The 20,549-nt window shown below is 44.3% G+C and overlaps 1 protein-coding gene across 1 annotated transcript in view; it reads left to right on the top strand.

Moving 5' to 3' along the window:
* The window catches only part of FRMPD2 (FERM and PDZ domain containing 2), a 129,522-nt gene that overhangs the window by 82,040 nt on the left and 26,933 nt on the right, over positions 1 to 20,549 (top strand). Inside the window, exons 30-34 of the mRNA XM_048858767.2 lie at positions 3,985 to 4,270; positions 4,559 to 4,717; positions 5,520 to 5,694; positions 6,603 to 6,813; positions 16,816 to 16,853. Coding sequence (XP_048714724.1) covers positions 3,985 to 4,270; positions 4,559 to 4,717; positions 5,520 to 5,694; positions 6,603 to 6,813; positions 16,816 to 16,853 — 869 coding nt within the window. The remainder of the gene's footprint in view (positions 1 to 3,984; positions 4,271 to 4,558; positions 4,718 to 5,519; positions 5,695 to 6,602; positions 6,814 to 16,815; positions 16,854 to 20,549) is intronic.

The raw sequence follows: 20,549 nt of genomic DNA, 5'->3' as shown, positions 1-20,549 counted from the left end.
TGGAAATAAACTGCATTGTCTAGCCAGGACCTCATGCAGCTTCCATTAAACTCAATGGAAGGACCCCTATTGACCTAACTGAGAATTAAAGTAATTGAGATCTAGTTTAAGGTCCCTGTGTACTACCAGAGTGGTATAAAAGGGCTGCAGAGTAAATGAGAATCAGGCCTATGGTCTTTTCCCAGCCGAAGCTTACCAATATTAAAAGCATAAAGTGTTCATAATTTTTAAAGAAAGGAAAGGCTGTTAAAAGAACAGACGAAAGAATACCAAGTTCATTCAGGTACCATTCTGCAATGTGAAATTCTCCAGCCCTCTTCCCCATCTCAAAAGAAATGAGAGAGGAGACACCGTGAAATGAGTGCTCTGCTGCGGATGGCAGGGGAGCTCTGGGACTGTAGCGTAGGAGTTAGAGCTCTTCCAGAGGGTCATCTTCTGCAGATTTATGAGATATTTGCTTTAGGACAGAGGTGGGCAAACTTTTGGCCTGAGGTCCACATCAGGTTTCTGAAATTGTATGGAGGGCCGGTTAGGGGAGACTGTGCCACCCCAAACAGCCAGGTGTGGCCTGGCCCCCACCCCCTATCCACCGCCCCCTGCTTCTAGCCCACTGTCGGCCCCTCCGGGACTCCTGCCCCATCCAACCCCCTGTTCCCTGTCCCCTAACGGCCCCCCAGGGACCCCTACCCCATCCACCCCCCCGCTCCCTGTCCCCTTACCGCCTCTGGACCCCCCGTCCTTGACTGCCTCTCACTGCCCCATCCAACCCCCCTCTCCTTCCTGACTGCCCCCCGGAACCCCTGCTCCCATTTAACCCCCCTGTTCCCCACCCTCTGACTGCCCTGACCCCTATCCACACCCCCACCCCTGACCGCCACCCCGAACTCCCCTGCCCTCTATCCAACCCTCCCGCCCGCTCCCTGCCCCCATACCGCGCTGCCTGGAGCACCGGTGGCTGGCGGTGCTACAGCCACACCACCCAGAGCACCAGGACAGGCAGCCGTGCCGCCGGGCCGGAGCCAGCCACACCACCGCACAGCAAGAGCCCTGCCACCCCGAGCATTGCGCCAGCAGCGCAGTGAGCTGAGGCTATGGGGGAGGGGAAAAAGTGAGAGAGAGGCTGGGGGCTAGCCTCCCAGGCCAGGAGCTCAGGAGCTGGGCAGGAGGTTCCCGCGGGCCGGATATGGCCCGCGGGCTGTAGTTTGCCCACCTCTGCTTTAGGAGGTGCTTGTGCCTATTCTCACATACAGCCAGTTGAGATCCTGGTGTGGCTGTCCAGAATCCCTTAACAGCAGCGACCACACCAGAAATTCAGGGATTCCAGTACCCTTGCCCAGGGTCAATTCAGAGGGTGGCTACAACACCACACTATCTTTAGCTCACCCATTCCTCAAAAAGCTCTTGTGCATTTATGCACTCGAGCATTTTTAGTGTGAAAACTCAAGCCAATAGGCATTTATTGTGTTGGAAGTTTTCCTGGCGGAAAATAGTTTGATCAAAAATGGAAGATTTTGCAGGAAAATGGCAATTCAAATGATGATTTTTTATTTTTTCCTGTGAAAAATGTCTAATAGAAATTTGAGTTTGGTATCAACTTAAAAAGTCAGTTTGTTTCAGCTTCTGGGTTTAAATAAACCTAAACACAATTGACACTTTATGTCAAAATGTCCATTCAAAAAGGCGATTTTCATTTCATTTCAACTTCAGATAGTCTTTTGTTTAAAAAAGCCACGTGGCTTTTAGCTTATGTAGTAGAGGCTCATGCATTAAGCTTCAGATACCCCAGGTTCGATTCTGCCCGCCGATGAGCAGGGTTTGTGGGTATTACATCTACACTTCAAACTGGGTGTAAATTCCAACTTGAGGAGACGTACCTGTGCTAGCTCTGATCAAGCTGCCATGCTAGAAACAGAAGTGGAGCCACAGTGGCATGAGTTGCCCCAAGTACACTTCCATCTGAAACCCTAGATACATATTATGGGCAGCTGGCCCCTCACGCTGCTACCCTCTATTTTTAGCATGCTAGCTCGCTGGGAGCTAAAGTGGGTATGTATCCTTGAGCTGGGAATTATACTTTCCAGCTCCAGTGTAGACATGCCCAGAATTACCAAGGAAACTGCAGCTGTAGTGCTCATTATACACAGGCTATGCAGAATCCAGCCCATAGATTTAGGTAGAATTCCTGATTTATGCTGTTGTAAGAGAGACCAGGGTCAGGATCTCAGTGTTTTCCCTGCCCGGAGAGATGGGCTAGAAGCAGCCCTTGCTTGCAGTGGTATGAGCCATTACTTGGCTGATTGCCATGAGCATTTGTAGGTCTGCCAAGTACGTTCCAGGCCTAGTGCTTCACTATCATGTAACACAGCCTCTGCCATATGCTTAATGGTTGAGATCTCTGTTAAACTTGTGACCTCCTCCTTCTCCCCAGGCCTGTGTGCTGCCCTTCTTAAATATTTCATTAAATTATCGAGGTGCTCTTCCAGCACATCATAAATATCTGTCACCCTATCGAAGCACCTGCAGTGACACGTTTCATTCCCCCCGCGTGGCGGTGTTATCTGAGATGGCCGGCTCCTCTCCCTTTCAACTCTCTATAGCAATGAGCTAATAAAGCACTATCGCTCTCTTCATTGAGCTGCATACACACCCCGCTCCTCCAAACTCTTCCTCGTTCACATCAGCCACTCTTACTCTTACCGGGAAACCCACCGGAGCCAACAGGAATGGGTCTTCATTCCACAGGGGCATTCCACATAACAGCTGTCGGTACCATCTGATGGCTCAGTGGGACTGATCACATGAGCTAAGAAGGGTTCTCTGTGTTTTTCAGTTTTCTGGCCAACCACAGATGGCAGCTGGAACAAAACTTAGCTCTTAGGCCCTCGGGCTTAAAATAGGAAAGGATAATTTACACTCCTTTTAATTGCATTTATTCACTTGCTTTTGAATGCCAGGCAACAGTGCAATCTGTAATCAAAGAGATGGGGAGAATGTCAAAAGATATTATTATTAATAAAATGTCTATCCTCTGTGAAACAGGGTTCTTTGTAAATGACACATATCAAAGACCATTTTGAGATTGTTTTAAATGTTGTTTGCATATTTTTTTTACATCAAAAAAGCACAATGGGGTCAAAAGCGGGCTTGTAGTGGAAAGTTATTTACCACCTTAACTATAGAGAGATGACTGCCTCATCATAATGTACTTGTTGGTCCCATGAACCACGGTTGCCATGCTCGGAATTGTATGTGTTAGGCATTGCCTTTCAAATAAGGAGAAGGTGGAGATGAAAACTGACAAGACATTGCAATACAAATTCTTACTATGTGTTGGACAAGTTACTTGCTCATTCTTTTTCTCTTAATGGCAGATGAATGAATTTATAACGCTAGCAGGGTAACTGAAAATGTGGCCTCAGGGACAGAGTACTGGACTGCAACTCAGGGGAGCTAGGTGCTGTTCCCAGTTCTGCCAGTGGCCTGCTGGGTGACCTTGGGCAAGTCATGTCACTTCCCTGTGCCTCAGTTTTCCCATATTTAAAATAGGGATAATGAAACTGCTCTCCTTGGTGAAGCACTTGCATATCGAGGGAGGAAAAGTGCTAGATAAGAGCTAAGTTTTATTATTGACTCTTTCTTCCCAATTTAATAAAAAAAACCCTAGAACTAGTCACAAAATGAGGAAAATTTGGGGGTAAATGCTTTGTGAAAAATGTGTCTCTGTTTTACAGACAGATTTTGAACCCTGAAATGATTTGGGTAAGTGTACAAAATGCAGTACTTGTTCTCATGACTGATTACTTGTATTGCGTAGCCGTATACTTCCCAGAGGCCATGGAGAGCAGTTTAGTATCATAAGTGTTTAGATAAGACAAAAGGGAGATGATTTACCTACAGCAGAGGTTTCAGTGTCCTTCTGGTGAAGTTTCTGGGAGGCAAGTCCCTCCTGCCCTGCAATCAAACGGGTTTTTCTTTCTTTCCCAGCCCTGCCTTTGAGAGGAGTGATGATAACCTCGCCAGCACCTATTGCGTCCCTGACATTCTCTCCCCCACCCCTATCGATGAGGAATATCTCACACTGAGCTCCACGTCTCTGACCTCGCTCTCATGTGGCGGGAGCTCGGACATGGCCTCCACCACTATCGCCACCCCGCAGCCACGTGGCCCTTTCTCGGCCCCCTTGCCTGCTAGAGAACTGGGCAATAGTGACAATGAGTGGGAGGACATGGAGGAACTAGAGGGAGAGGAGAAGGAAGAGGAATATATCAGGGTAAGTGATAACTATTGTAATAGCCCCATCCTAGACTGTGACCCTTATTTTTATTACAGCCCAAAAATACAGGGTCTGATCTGACCAGGTCCCAAACACTGAATCGGTGTATTCCTTGGTGCATTAAAGACCTGCAGCCAGGTTCCCACATGCTGTGAATTGGCATAGCTACAACTGATGCTGATTTATCCCAGCTGAAGATCTGTCCCCTAATTTGTATCTAAAACACGAAGGAAGAAGGCAATAGAAAGGAAGGTGTTAAAACACGTTGTGTGCTGCATTTGACAGGAAACGGAGGTGCTTGTCACTGTGACAAGGTTGGAGAACAATTGTTATGGATTCACAGTGGTTCCTAACAAACTGGACAACTGCCTGTATGTGGAGGAAATCCTGTCTGAGCCTGCCCTGTCTGATGGAAGGCTGAAGAGAGGGGACAGACTCATTATGGTACAGAAATCCTTTGAATTAAAAAGGAGGAACAGACATTAGTAGACCAGTGTCCTCTTGCTTTGTAGCAGGAGTAAGACACCAGAAATGTTAATTCATTCACTATATTAAATGTAACAAGCTGCATTAACAGAATAGTTTGCTTCCTTTGATGTATAAACAAAGCCTAGTTTTTCAAAGGTTCTTCCTCAGCTTGTTGGGTTAAGCCTTGTCTTCCTTGTTGTTGCTAGAGAACTCCTTCAATGAGTAGAGAAGTGGAGCAGGAGGTTTTTCGGTCCTCAAACTGATGGGTATTGGGAATGTTTGAATCTTTAATAAAGGCAGCTTTCCCTGCAAGTGTATGTCAGATGTTTGAGTTAAATACGTTAACAAAAAACAAAGAAAAAAAATAACCCCAAAGAGTTTTAGACAGTCTGATTAGATTCTCCCTCCCCTCTGAATTTCTGGGGTTTCCATACCTAGTTTCTTGATGTCATCCTGCTAGTTCTCCCATCTTCCATAAAGGCCTCCAACAAAAATAAGATAGACAAGAGCTGATATTTCTAATATATATAAAAAGAGAGGAAGACATTAAAAATGTCTTTCATGCCTTCTTTGTACATCATGAAGAAACACACCAGGGCAAAATACATGGAAAGTCTATTTGAAAAGAGAATTTTATAACAGTGAATGCTATAACAAGTCAATCAGACCAGAGTGGAAACTGCCTGAAGCCCATATACCGAGCTTTGTAAAAGGAAGAAACGTGTGGTCAGTTAATAAAAGACCTGGGACATGGTTGTAGCTTCTCTCTGTTTCTTAGGTGAACGGAGTTGATGTCACAGCATTCTCCTTTGATGAAACCCTGGCGTTGCTGCACAGCTCTCCTCCCGATCTGAGCTTGGTAGTTGGCCGGGTTAACGAGGACCCCTATGCCTCTGTTAGACCAGATGAGATTCCTGAAATCACCCTCACAAAAGGCGACAATGGACAACTGGGTATGTGGTGTGGAGACTGAAATTTGTCCCTTCCTTAGGCCAGGACGATGCTAGTGGTAAGCTGCATGAGAACTGGCACAGTCCTAGATTTGTGCAGTGGTGGGTTAGCTTGCCAGTTTCCCAATGCCATTCTTCAAGCTGGCCCAGGTCTGTAGATCTTTGTTGATCACGCAGGGAGCTGAACGCTGCTGTTCCTGAAGTCAGGGCAAAACATCCATTGTGGCAGTAAGATCTGGCTTTAGATATATTTTCTGGGGCATCTCTGTAATATCAGATTTTGGGATGTCAGGGGCTTAGGCCAGATGCCTAGATGTTGGCGTCTACCATCAGCTGAGATACATGAAGCAACATTAGACCAAAAAAACACAAGTGTGTATTTGAGAAGAAGGGTGGTCTGGCGGTTAGGGTGCTAGCCTGGGTCTTTGGTTTAATTCTATGCTCTGCCACAGATTTCCTGTGTGACTTTGGGTGAGTCACTTCATCTCTCTGTGCCTCAATTTCCTCGTCTGTGCAGTGGGGATAATAGTCCTGCTTCACAAAAGTGTGGAGGTTAAATCAATTCAAGAATGGTGCTGATATAATGAGAGCTGTATAAATACCTGGGCTAGTCTGATTTCACTAACTATCCAATAACAACTCCAGTAGTTGGGTGCAGGTAGGCCCTTCATTGTTTTGTTCTTACCTTTCTCTCAGTAACATGTCCCTGTGCTTCACTGTCCCAGCCCATACTCTAACATCTAGTCCAGCTGGTGCAGGTTTGTTCTCCACAGGATATTATCCAGTGCTTTGTCCAGCCTAATGTCAGTGGAGCTGAGTCTCCTGTGGGAGACTGTTCCACTGTCCTAGTCTCACGCTAAGGAACGTTCAGAAACCACTGTGACATGATAGAGTTATCTGTATCCTTCCAGGCTTGAAGTTAACAGGAGGAGCCGGGAGCAAATTGCAGGGTATCTATGTGCTTGAGATCGTGCCAGGCTCTCCTGCCAGTATAGAAGGCAGTCTGCAGCCACGGGATCAGATTGTCTACATCTGCGGGCTATGGACAGAGGGCCTCAGCCTGGACGATGCAGTGCGAGTGTGTGAGGCTGCTAGCCACAATGTCTGCATCAGGGCAACAAGGTAAATCTGACTCTGTGATGCTTTAATGAGACTTCCGCAGGTTAGTGCAGGGTGAAGTGCCCCATCTCCCTCTCTTCTCTCTTCCTCCTAGTCTGTTGCTGCTCCTCTCTCCCCTTTTCCGCTGCTCTGTGAACAGTGCAGCTCCTCGGTGGCTGGTGGGATTATGACATCAGAGGTAATTTGTTGATTTAGTGGGCAGTCATGGTGGAACACAGATAGACATGGCTTTTGGACATTGGATCAGATTCTGGCTCCTGCTTTAGCCCTTTAGGGCTGGCATGGGACCCAGAATCCCCTGGAATGGGGAAATCCTCAGTTTGCTAAAAGATGGCATAGCTGGCTTTGTACCACCCACTCCCAATCCTGATAGCATACGGGGCATGATGGAGCAATTGCTAGCTGGTGGAATGACCCTCTAGGAGGATGTTGCAAGTCAGTAGAATTTAGAGTAACCCTGAGACTGTTCTAAATTATGCGTGGGGCTGAGCCAGCCTTTACTGGAACGGAAGTCCCGGGAGTGCAGAGATATGTTAAAGCAGAACGCGGGTGCTGCTGGTCTAACTCATTGTGCTGAACTCAGTTAATCTTTATTCTTTCATGCTGCGTTATCTAAAGCACTTTAGAGAAATGAATTAGGGCTGTATAACTCACCTTAAAACACCCCTTTATGACTGACTTTCTACAAAGCATTTGGTGGTTCCTGTATGCAAGATGATGTATACAATTAAATTGTATTTTAAATCATAGGCACGCAAATATTCAGTTCACACTGGGTGAAATTCCCTCCAATGGTTTTGCCAAGACGTGCATTTTACCCACAAAGAACTGCACGTAGTCAATGAAAAACTTCCTGTTGCTAAGATCTAGCTTTCAGGCCTGCTCAAACACCAGCTTGAAGGAAAAAGTATGACAGCAAGTTGAAGTCTAGAGATAAATTCATTCTGCACCATTTGATTGTAGATCTAGATCTGAACTGTACCCAAGAGTTCGGAAGGAATTAAAATATTCAATTGCAGAACTAACTGTGGTGTGTAAACTATTGCTTCAATCAGTCTCTGTACTAGATGATTGGAGGATAGCTGACATGATGCTGATTTTTTTAAAAGGCTCCAAAGTTGATCCTGGCAATTACAGGCCAGTACTGCTAACTTCAGTACCAGGCAAATTGGTTGAATCTATAGCAAAGAACACGATGATCAGACACATAGCTGGTATTTTGGGAAGAGTCAACATGGCTTTTGTAAAAGGAAATCACCAATCTACTACAATTCTTTGAGGATGTAAACAAGCAGGTGGACAAGGGTGATCCAGTGGATTTAGTGTACTTGGACTTTCAGAAACCCTTTGACAAGCTCCCTCACCAAAGGCTCTTTAGCAAAGTGAACTGTCATGGGATAAGAGAGAAGTTCCCCTCATGGATCGGTAACTGGTTAAAAGATAGGAAACAAAGGATAGGAATAAGTGGTCAGTTTTCAGAATGGAGAGATGTAAATAGTGGTGTCTCCCAGGGGTCTGTACTGGGACCAGTCCTATTTCAACATATTCATAAATGATCTGGAAAAAGGGGAAAACAGTGAGGTGGCAAAGTTTGCAGATACAAAATTACTCAAGAGAGTTTTGTTCAAAGCAGTCTGTGAAGAGTTACAGAGTCACCCAATCACTAAACTGGGTGACTGGGCAACAAAATGGCAGATGAAATTTGATGTTGATAAATGCAAAGTAATGCACATTGGAAAATATAATCCCAACTAAACATACAAAATAATGGGGTCTAAATTAGCTGTTATCACTCAAAAAATTGATCTTGGAGTCATTATGGACAGTTCTCTGAAAACATCTGCTCAGTGTGCATCAGCAGTCAAAAAAGCTAACAGAATGATAGGAACCATTAGTAAAGGGATAGATAATAAGACAGAAAATATCATAATGCCACTATATAAATCCATGGTATGCCGACACCTGGAATGTTGTGTGCAATTCTGGTCGCCTCATCTCAAAAAAGATATATTAGAATTGGAAAAGGTACAGAGAAGGGCAACAAAAATTATTAGGGGATGGAACGGCTGCCATACAAGGAGAGATTAAAAAGACTGGGACTGTTCAGTTTAGAAAAGAGAGGGGGGGCATAATGCAAGTCTATCAAATCATGAATCGTGTGGAGAAAGTGAATAGAGAAGTGTTATTTACCCCTTCACAAAGTACCATGGGTTACCCAATGAAATTAATAGGCTGCAGGTTTAAAACAAATAAGGAAGTACTTCACAGAATACACAGTCAACCTGTGGAACTTGTTGCCTGGGGATGTTGTGAAGGCCAAAATTATAACTGGGTTCAAAAAGGAAGTAGAGAAGTTCATGGAGGATAGGTCCATCAATGGCTATTAGCCAAGATGGTCAGAGATACAACCCCATGCTTTGGGTGTCCCTAAGCCTCTAACTGCCAGAAGCTGGGACTGGATGACAGGGGATGGATCACTTGAGGGTTGCCCTATTTTGTTCTTTCCCTCTGGGGCATCCAGTGCCAGCCACTGTTGGAGAACAGGATGTTGGGCTAGATGGATCATTGGTCTGATGCAGTATGACTGTGTTGTGTTCTTATGTGCAAATTTGTCATGTGTACCCATCAGAGATACAAAGCTGCATACTTTGGATCCAGAGCTAAACTCTCCCAAAGTCTGCCAGTTTTAGGAACTTTCAAGGTGTGAACATCTTCTGTGAGAAATCCTATAAAATAAGGCTCTTTGCAAGATCTCCACATTAAATCTTGTGAGATTTCTCTTCCTTGAGAAATCCCTTTGCAATGAAGGCTCCAAAGCATGTGATCTGTTGGAACAGGGGTAAAAAGGTGGGCCACACTGATTTCACATGAGCATGGCCCGTGAAATGATTGTGTCTGCAGTTGGCATGCAGGCATTTACACAGATTTACTACCGTGTTGGTGTGAGTGGGAGAGGTCAGTCTTGCTCTTAGTAGCAAGTCATATTGCTGTGTTGGCATCTGTTATGTTCATGACATACACACAGAGAAGTTAGAGTGTTTTGGTTTTTTGCTTTCTGGAAGTAAGAAATGTAACACTACTTTATATTTTAGAATCCAGCACCCTAACACACAACAACCAAAACCAGAGTGAAACAAAGCAGGCTGCTCCCTGAGGCAGGCAGGCACAACTCAATCCACCTTACTCTAGGCTGGCTTTTTGCAGACTTCCCAAAGAGAATCCAGATCACACAACTTCCCTCAGAGCCCCTAACCTGCAAGCAGGACCCTTACAATGTAAAGTAACAGCATGTAATTTTAACACAGTTTTTCTAACACATGGCAGCATCTGAAAAAGAGAATCTTGTAATCTCAATCTGCAAAGCTTCATCTCAGTCCTTTGCCATTACAGACCACATTCATGGCTGGAATCATAGAGGGTGAATTGAGAGGAAGGAATTGGTTACAAAATGTAGGACCTGACTTGGGCTGCTCAAATGTGCCTCGGGTCAGTCTTTCAGAACATGGAGGGTCTCCACAATGTAGGCCTTAGCTCAGGCTCCTGAGGGAGGGGGAATCTCCAATTTAGATGTCATTGTTTTTCAAGTAATTTCACGGAGCTAGTTATTACTAGAGGGCCAAGTTCTGAAGACAGTGGGGTTGCAGGAGGATATAAGGGAGGGTTTGATTCTAAATTACTTTAAATATTAAAATAATTGCTGGTGAATCATTTACTGAGGAAAACATTTCTAGTCCAGGTGGCAGAATTCATTCTAGACTATGATTAGTGCAGAGAGACCCTCATTTTCAGAGTCCTTCCTCCAAGGGGTTAAGAAATATTATGACTGGTGGAAGCACCTCACTCACCCCAGCCTGTTGCCCCATATTTGATTAATAAGTACCAATGTGAACTCTCAGGTTGTAGGTGGATCATCCCAGGTGACTCGAGTTCAAATTCCTCCCAGCCACCTGGCTGGCCATCCAATTATTCCTTGGTTGTAACCTTCAGGCCAATTATCTTAGTACAAACTTCTCCTTAGTACTTTAAATGTACTTTGGGAAATGTAGCAAGCTGCATGAAACTTAGAAGGAGGAGCACAGCTTGCAGGAGGGAAAGATCTGGAGGAGGTATAGGGACTGGGGCATCGGCGGTCAGGCCTAATGGTTAGAATCAGGAGCCTGGAACCAGATCCAGGTGCCAAGTCAGGGGTCAAAGCCAGAGTCAGTGTAGGGCATAGGAACAGGGACCTAGATCAAGGCAGGAAAACAGGAACTGGGAACTGTCGGGGTCTGGGATAAGGAGGACAGGAACAGGCAGGAAGGCAAGTAGGCAGGGTCCATAGTACCAGCCAGCCAAGGAGCCCTCTAGTTGCTCAGACAACTTCCTTTGCCTCTTTCTGGTTTAAGTAGAGCTTTCCAGCCAATCAGTGAAGCTGGACAACTCCCCCAATCAGGAGCTTCATGCAAGCTACAGCCTCACTGGCCCCCTTCTCCAGTTGTTCAGGTGAGCTGATGGATGGCAGCTGTGGTCTGAGCACTTCCTGTGGGCCTGGATTCGAGGCCCATGATTGCTTACAGAAGCCAGACTGTGTGCACATGGCTGGCATGCCTGCTGCCATTGCAGCACCTCTGTAAATAGTTCTCATAATAAAGAGCCAGTTTAGTATTAGAAACATGGAGTCCTTGCTTATTATTACCCAGCAGGCAGCGCATGAAACAGGAAACACCCATACCACCTAACATAGATGGCTGTGATGTGAGGAAGTTAGTGGTGAAGGTAACAAGGAGACATGGACAAACCAGTCTTCTCCTAGGTGGAGCAGATAGCCATCACTTCATTTTCAGCCCGCACCCATTGCCAAGCCATTGTTTTCTAATGCAACTTAAAAGGTGTGGATGAGAATGTCAGCTTGTCCTGTGGAGCAGTGCTGTCATTACACTGAATGCATGGCAGAACAATTTGTTGGCAAATATTTATAGTAGCTATGGATCCAACCAGCAAAGTTTCATCTGGATTTGGATCGAAGTTTTCCCAGTGTTCCAGTTAAGATCTGTCTGACAGATCTGGCCCCAGTCATCAAGTTCAGACTCAGACCCAAACTCCCCAAATGACTGGGAATGTTTGTTGTTTCAGTTTGGGTCTGTTTCTTATCAGGAGAAGTGGTAATTTTTTCTGATCCAGTAGCTGATTAACTGTAATTTGTAGTTAATGTTTCACTACTGGGTTACCCATCTATTAGGAGGCAGTAACTTAGTTATCTCTTAGCAAAAGATTACTACAGAGATCGGTATGGGAGAGATTATGCCGGGGGGGGGGGAGAAAAGTGGGTTAGGAGCTGGATGGGTTATTCCAGTGATACTCAGACTGAGGCTCGGGAGCCGCAAGTGGCTCTTTAATAAGTCTTTTGCGGCTCTTTGCAGCACATGATATTAAAACATGGTGTGATTTCCTTGTTAACTAATCAGGATGCTTTTTCTATATCACTTGTTTCCTTGCTCATGAAGAGCTGTTGAATTTATAGTAGTATAGTAAATGAACCAATAAATTCACATGACTGTGGCTCTTTTGGATAATGTTGATTGCTAATCTGGCTCCGGAACCACTGAGGTTTGAGTATCACTGGCCTGTTTCCATCTGTTCAATCAACAGAATAAAATGATGGTGTGTAGGATGCACCTTCTTCCTTGGTGTTGCTCTTAGCATCATTGTTGGACTCTGAAGCATCTTACAGATGCAGCAATGGGACCGAGAGGAATTTCTCCTCTGCTCCTGCTCTTAGCAGGTGCAAACCAAACTCAGTGACCCTAACCATCTATAATTACTGCCTTCTTTTCTTAAAGGTGAAGTGAAATGCTTAAAAACAAAGAAAACAGTACAAGATCTCAAATAGAAACCAATTCTGTAGAGACTCAACAATTGGGATCAGGGTCTAACTATCCTCAGAGTCGTGGGTTGTTCAGGCAGTAATTAAAAAGCATTTACTCCTTTGTATACTTGCCAAGACCTGACTTTACAGCTCTGTGGTTTCCCAGGCTGCAGCTGGCCTAGGGAAGTAACCAGGGCATGGCAAGAAGGGAAGCTGCCCTCGGGTGCAAAGCTGCAAGGGCAGAAAAATGGGGTGCTGGGGGGGGGGAGCATGTGGGGTCATGTGCCCTCCCAGATTTCTGCCTTTTATTTAGCACTGAAGTTTTCAAACTGCACATGCGCCTCTAGCGTCTCTCATCAGGTCTTGAGTCTTTTTGAATTTATTTTGGTCCCTGATTCAATGAAGTGTGTCTGCATAGGCTATAGCATGATACCCCAAAACGGCTCCTACAGATCTCAGCAGGGTCGGCCCACAACATTTTGGCACCTGAGGCGGGGAGCTCAAGTGATGCCCCCATGCCCCCTCGCTTGGGCCAAAACTTTGAAAGGTCTCAATTCTGCCTTCTTCCTGTTCTACTCCTCTCATGGTACTGCTCTGCTACCTACCCCAATAAAGGAGAGCTTACAACTTAAAATGCCTTGTTCAAAAATTTTAAGAAACACTTAACTTTCAAACACCTGAACAGCAAATGTAACTTTTCTTGTCTGCATAGGAAACACTGGCATTTTTACCTGTTTGAATAATCAAAGTGTTTTCCGTGCCTTCTTGGTTGCAAAGATTTGAACTGCTTCCTGAAGGTCCACAGTCTGGGCCAGCTCATGCTCTATTGAGATGGTTGCAAGGCCGACCAGCCTCTCCTGCATCATTGTGGAGCATAGATGTGTCTTTATTAACTTCAGCTTGGAGAAGCTGCGTTCTCCACTGGCAACTGTTACAGGCAGTGTTAGAAGTATGCGCAGAGCAACAAAAGCATTTGGAAAGAGGGTGGTCATCTTATTTGTGCACATATATTCCAGAACAGCCTTTGGAGTTGATCCTGCTGAAATGTATCTTGAAAGGGCTTTCAGTTCATCACCTAAATCACTTGCATCAATATTGTGCATGTCAGCATGTGTCAACACTGTCTCTAGTGCCCTGCATTGCTGATGTAGGTCTTCTTCAGGTATAGTGAGGAGTTTTGGAATATTATACAACATCCCAAATATACTGCTGTGTTCCTTGAGCTCCAAGAAACATTCTTCAACTGACTGTATTGCACAATCTAGCACCTGGTTAAAGAATTCAACTTTGAATTTTGTTGTTTGGGGTCTCTTATGAGATCATCCCATGCCTTGTAATCAAAATGTCTTCTTCTTTGGTGACTCTTGTATTCTTGAATGGGTGGGAAAATAGCTTCAGTGTGAAGTTCCTCTGCCAACTTCTGTGCACTCTTCAGAACGTTTTGGAATCCCTCATCTGACCGGTAAGACTGTAGGTATGACTTTGATTTGTCCAGTTGTTCCATTGCTCCAGCTATATCAAGGTCAACACCTTGGAGTCTTTTGCGTACAACATTTATTTCAAACAGTATGTCATGCCACAACACTAAGCCACACAGAAATTTGAAGTTATGCATGTTTCTGGTGATTCCATTTTCCTCCACCACTGTTCTCCCACAAACAGTTCCTGTCATAGCATTATCCTCCATAATGGCAACTATGGCATCATCTATCTTCCCAATTTGGTGTTTGATAGGCTTTATCGCCATCACTCGACTTTCCCATTATGTGACACTCAGTGGTTTCAGTGTCAGCTATCGCAATTCCTGTATCTTCCAGTTTTTTAAGAAGCACATTTGTCATACCAGCTCCTGTAGTATCATCAATGACAATAAATTCTCGAAAATGCTCTTTGACAGTCACCATTGCAGGGACATTTTCACTAGGTTCTGTTGTTGTTACAAAACGCACCATTAAAGTCATTTGTTCCATATGGCTGATGTCAGGAGTGCAGTCCAGAATAACAGAGTAATATCTTGCTGACTTCAGATCTGCCACAATCTTCTGTTTGACTTTTGTTGCCAGTAACTGTATGATCTCATTTTGAATTTTTTTTCAAGGTAGTGGTGTGTGTACATTTCTTGGGTGGTGACTCTTCTTAGATGCTCCTGGAGTACAGCATCCAACTCAGCCATCAGCTCCATAATTTTAAGGAAGTTTCCATTGTTTGGCACATACAGCTGATCTGAAGTGCCACGCAGTGCTAGGTTTTGGGTAGCAAGCATTCTCACAATGGCAACGAGCCTTTTCAGAACATTTTGCCAGTAAAGAGACTCTGATGCAATCTTCTCTTGATGCTGATCATCTATGGTGGCCTTTAACCTTAGTCTCATCTCAAGCTCTTTCCACCTATGGAATGCTCTCTGGTGATTTGCTGCCTTCTCATGGCATGCCAGATTTCTAGCCAGATTTTTCCAGTCCTTTGTTCCTGTAGAACCCAGGGTGGCTGGAACATTAGACTGGAAGAGTTTGTAACAAAAACAGTATGCAGCATTCTGGGGTTTTGAGTACATAAGCTACGGCCTCTCCACTTTGTCACCATTGGGGATTTCACACCAGTAATGTGTTGGATGGAAACTTCTATTTTCATTGTCTTTGGGGAACATGACGTTTTTCACTTGCTGTGGCCCATGCAGTACAAGGAAGTCCCTCAGGCTACTGCTCAAATGGGTCCATGGTCCTGGATCATCTAGACGTAAGGAACTAAACTCAGCAGCAGCTGTTTCTTGCGCCTCCACCACACTCTTCTCTGATCTACACTTTTCTTCAGGAATGTGCATGGTTACATCCATTTGACATGGAGATATGGATGCTGCAGTAGCTGCCAGGTCACCTGCACTCTAACTAATTGGAAGATCAGGCATCTCCTCACCAGGGCCGGAAGGCTCACCATGAACATTTGTGTCTATGTATCTCAGGAGAGCTCCTTCCTGCTTAGATAGAAAAGCTTCCTTTGCTTTCTTCCTTTTTCTGACTGCTGCCCCAGAGGGGTGTATTTTTCTTTCACTCATGACTGCTGTTCTGTGCCAGCTATAGGGGCTCTCAACACTCAGTTGAAGGGAACAAATAAGCAGGCTGGTAGCAGGGCCTAAGTGAGGGAAGATATCAGCGTCTTAAGGTCCTAACTGGCTCCTACTACTGCAGTTGACTGCCTGTTCTCCTCAAGTGGGTTCAGGGAAGCAGCAGGAAACAGGAAGCTCCCTGAGAAGCTGGTATTAATCAGTCCAGGCTCCTGGGGGTGCTAGAGAGGTACATAAAAGGCTCCTCCTCCTCTCTCTCCCTGCAGTTCCTGCCGCTTTCTGATATTCCCTCTCACCTTTTCTCCTGCCTGCCTGTTATGTCTCTTGTGCCCTTCTTCCTCCAGCACAGCACTCCACCCTCTCTGCGCATCTAGAGCAGAGAGAATACATATGCACCAGCAGCAGACACAATTTTCTACACTCTGGGTCCTAGTGGTGCCCCCCCACCCCACAGTCTGGCACCTTAGGTGGCCGCCTCAGTTCGCCTCATGGTGAGGCCAGCCCTGGATCTCAGGTGGAAAATCAAATAATATAAACAGACCAAAAAGAGTTACCTTGCTTAAAGAGCTGACTAGTGAGTCTGTTGCAGTATGCTCAATAGGATTCCCATGAAGCTTGAATAGTTTATCATTATCCACTATTTGTATTATAGTAGCAGTTAAAGGCCCCAACTGAGATGCACATGCACATAGGTAGAGACACCCACTGTTCTTAAGAGCCTTCAATGTAAATGGGCAAGCCAAACAAATGGTAAATGAAATGAAGGTTATTATCGACATGTTACAGATGGGGAACTGAGGTTGGATTCAACCAAATGTACTGTGGATGAGTCCTACATTGAGACAGACAATATATAACAGGTGCTTTCTTTCTCAAACATATATAATTAAGGAGTATTGCTGTTGGGTAAATATGGAATAAGAATCTATACATTCATTATAGGTAAGTTCTTTATAAAAACATGACTTTAAAAATAACATAATAATAGACGTACACTTGTAAAAATATTACTAAACTATATGCATTTTAAACATATAGTAGTCATACTTGCATTACCAAGTCTGGAATTCTTAGCATTCAGAACATTTCCTTTTTTTGGCAGAAATGGCAATCCAGTGGTTCCCACAGAGCAGCAGAATAGTAAGTAATGCTAATTATATTTTTATTTATGGGTTCACAATACAGGTCTGAATGTGGGAATCATAGACTCATAGAAATGAAGGGCTGGAGGGGACTTCAAGAGATTATTAAGTCCAGTTCCTGGACTGAGGCAGGACGAAGTACACCAAGAACCTAGACCATCCCTGACAGGTGTTTGTTCAACCTGTTCTTAGAAACCTCCAGTGATGGGGATCCACAATCTCCCTTGAAAGCCTGTTACAGGGCTTAACTGCCCTTAGAGTTAGAAAGTTTTTCCTAATATATAATCTAAAACTGCCTTGCTGAAGATTAAGCCCATTACTTCTTGTCCTAACTTTAGTGGACATGGAGAACAATTGATCACCATCCTCTTTGGAATAGCCGTTAACATATTTGAAGACTGTTATCAAGTCCCCCCTCAGTCATCTTTTCTCAAGACTAAACATGCCCAGTTTTTTAACCTTTCCAAGTAAATCAGGTTTTCTGAACCTTTTATTATCTTTGTTGCTTCTCTCTGGAGTCTCTCCAGTTTGTCCACATCTTTCCTCAAATGAGGCACCCAGAACTGGACACAGTGCTCCAGCTGAGGCCTCACAAGTGCCAAGTAGAGTGGGACAATTAACTCCCTTGTCTTACATAGAACACTCGTGTTAATAAACCCCTGAATTATATCAGCCCTTTTTGCAGCTGAATCACACTGTTGATTCATATTCAGTTTGTGATCCACTATATCCCTCAGATCCTTTTCAGCAGTACTGCCACCTAGCTGGTTATTCCCCATTTTGTAACTGTGCATTTGATTTTTCCTTCCTAAGTTCAGGACTTTGCGCTTGTCTTTATTGATTTGCATCTTGTTGATTTCAGACCAATTCTCCAATTTCTGAAGGTGGTTTTAAATTCTAATCCTGTCCTGCAAAGTGTATGCAGCCACTCCCAGCTTGGTGTCACCTGCGGATTTTATAAGCAGACTCTCCACTCCGTTATCCAAGTCATTAATGAAATGATTGAAAACTACCGGACACAAAACAGACCCCTGTAGGACCCCTCTATATACGCACTCCTAGTTTGACAGCAAACCATTGATAATTATTTTTTGATTATGGTCTTTTAGTCAGTTTTGCACCCACCTTATAGTAATTTCTTCTAGACCACATTTCCCTAGTTTGCTTATGAGACTGTCATGAGGGACTCTGTCAAAAGCCTTACTAAAATCAAGATATAGCATCTCTATAGCTTCCCCCCATCCACTAGGCCTGTAACCCTGTCAAAGAAAGAAATTAGGTTCATTTGGCATGATTTGTTCTTGACAAATCCGTGCTGGCTATTTCTTCTAATCCTATTATCTTTTAGGTGCTTACAAATTGATTATTTAATAATTTGTTTCAAAAAGAAAAGGAGTACTTGTGGCACCTTAGAGACAAACAAATTTATTTGAGCATAAGCTTTTGTGAGCTACAGCTCACTTCATCGGATGCATTTGTTTCAGTATCTTTCCAGGTATTGAAGTTAGGCTGACTGGTCTATAACTCTCTGGGTCCTCTCTGTTCCTGTTTTTAAAGATAGGTACTATGTTTGCCCTTCTCCAGTCTTCTGGCACCTCACCCATCCTCCATGAGTTCTCAAAGATAATTGCTAATGGTTCTGAGATTGCTTCAGCTGGTTCCTTATGTACCCTAGGATGAATTTCATCAGGCCCTGCCGACTTGAATACATTTAACTTATCTAAATATTCTTTAAATTGTTCTTTCCCTATTTGGCTTGCATTCTTTCCCCCTCATTGTTAAATTAATTGTGTTGAGTGTCTGATCGCCATTAATCTTTTTAGTGAAGACTGATGCAAAATCAGCATTAAAAACCTTGATGGCATCAGTTATTACCTCTCCTTCCCCACTAAGTAGAGGACCTACAATTTCCTTCATGTTCTCTTGCTTCTAATGTATTTAAGGAACCTCTTCTAATTACCTTTTATATCCCTAGTTAGGTGTGACTCTTTTTGTGCCGTTGCCTTTCTGTATTTATCCCTACATGCTTGTGCTATTCTTTTATTCCCCTCCTTAGCATTTTGTACATGTTTCTGCATTTTGTAGGATTCCTTTTTGATTTTGCATGTGATTAAACAGCTCCTGATGGAGCCATATTGGTCTCTTATTATTCTTCCTATCTTTAGTTTGCACAGGGATAGTTTGCAGTTTGTCTTTAATATTGTCTCCTTGAGAAACTGCCAGCTCTCCTTTATCCTTTCTTCCCCTGAAACCTTACCTACCAGTTCTTTGAGTTTTATTAAAGTCTACTTTTTGGAGTCTGTTCTTAGTCTGCTGCCTTTGCTCCTTCTTTTCCTTAGAATCAATTTCACCCAAATTGCCTTCCACCTTCAGATTTGCAACCAATTCCACTGTTGGTCTGAAACAGGTCTAAAATGGCTGTCCCCCTGGCTACTTCCTCCACTTTCTGAATCAAAAAATGGTCCCTAATAGCTTCCAAGAACTTACTGGAAAATTTGTATTTTGCTGTATAACTTTTCCAACCAATGTCTGGGGAGCTACCAGGTCTTCTGCTTTGGATATTGCGGTTGTTTTAGAAATGCCTCATCCACCTCCTCTTCCTGATTTGATGGTCTATAGGAGACTCCTACCATGACGTGTCACCGCTTTTTTTTCCCTTTTATCTTTACCCCGAGACTTTCAACTGCTCTGCCTCTCCCCTTCTGCTGGACCTCAGAACAAGTGTTAATATATTCTTGGTGAACATTGCAACACCTCCTTGCTTTTTCCCTGCCTGTCCTTCCTGAACAAGCTATACCCCTTTATCCTAATATTCATGTCATGAGATTTGTCCCCAAGTCTTTGTGATGCCAAATAAGTTCATAATTTAGCTTGTGTACTAATACTTCCAGTTCTTCCTTTGTATTCCACATGCTCCTTGCTTTTGTGTATAGACATCTAAGATGTTGAGCAGATTCCCCCAATGATTTCCTTGTTATTGCTCCCATGACCCCTATTGTAAATTTTTTTTCTGCTCCCACTCCCAACATCTAACCCTTTGTTAAAGTCGCCTTTTTATGCTTCTCTATGGGCTTATCTGCCCCCCTTTGAACTTAATTTAAAGCCTTCCTCACAAGATTGGCAAGTTGGTGTCCAAAGATGCTCTTCCCCTTCTTAGTCAGGCAGACCACATCTCTTCCCAGCATCACATGGTCAAGGAAGCCAAAGCCTACCTGTTGACACCATCTGCACCACCATGCATTCATCTTCAGGATGTGTGCTCCTGCCTGGGCCCTTACCCTCAACCGAGAGGATGGATAAGAACATAGCCTCACTCCCCAACTCCTTCAGTCTCACCTTCAGAGCCTGGTAGTCACTGCTGATCTGCTCCGGGTCGTACCCAGCAGTTTCATTAGTGCCCATGTGGATAAGCAGCATGGGGCATTGGTTAGAGGGATAATCTTTCCAGGATCAGTGGATCAGAGTCTCAATAATCTTTCCGTAATATCTTGTACATGGGCTCCAGGCAGGCAGCAGACCTCCTGGGACTTCATGTCAGGTCAGCAGATGGATGTCTCCAGCCCCCTCAGAAGGGAGTCACAGACCACCAGCACCCTATGCCTCCTCCTCTTGGGTCTGGTGGCCATGACCCTCCCAGCTTTGGGGGCAGGTGGCACCTTCTCCTCAGCCATTGGGGTCTGCCCCTCACTGCCTG

Source organism: Caretta caretta, chromosome 7 (genome assembly GCF_965140235.1).
Source record: "Caretta caretta isolate rCarCar2 chromosome 7, rCarCar1.hap1, whole genome shotgun sequence".
Taxonomy (NCBI): Eukaryota; Metazoa; Chordata; order Testudines; family Cheloniidae; genus Caretta; species Caretta caretta.
The sequence above is the reverse complement of the archived record's forward strand: the minus strand, read 5'-3'. Positions and strand labels throughout refer to the sequence as shown.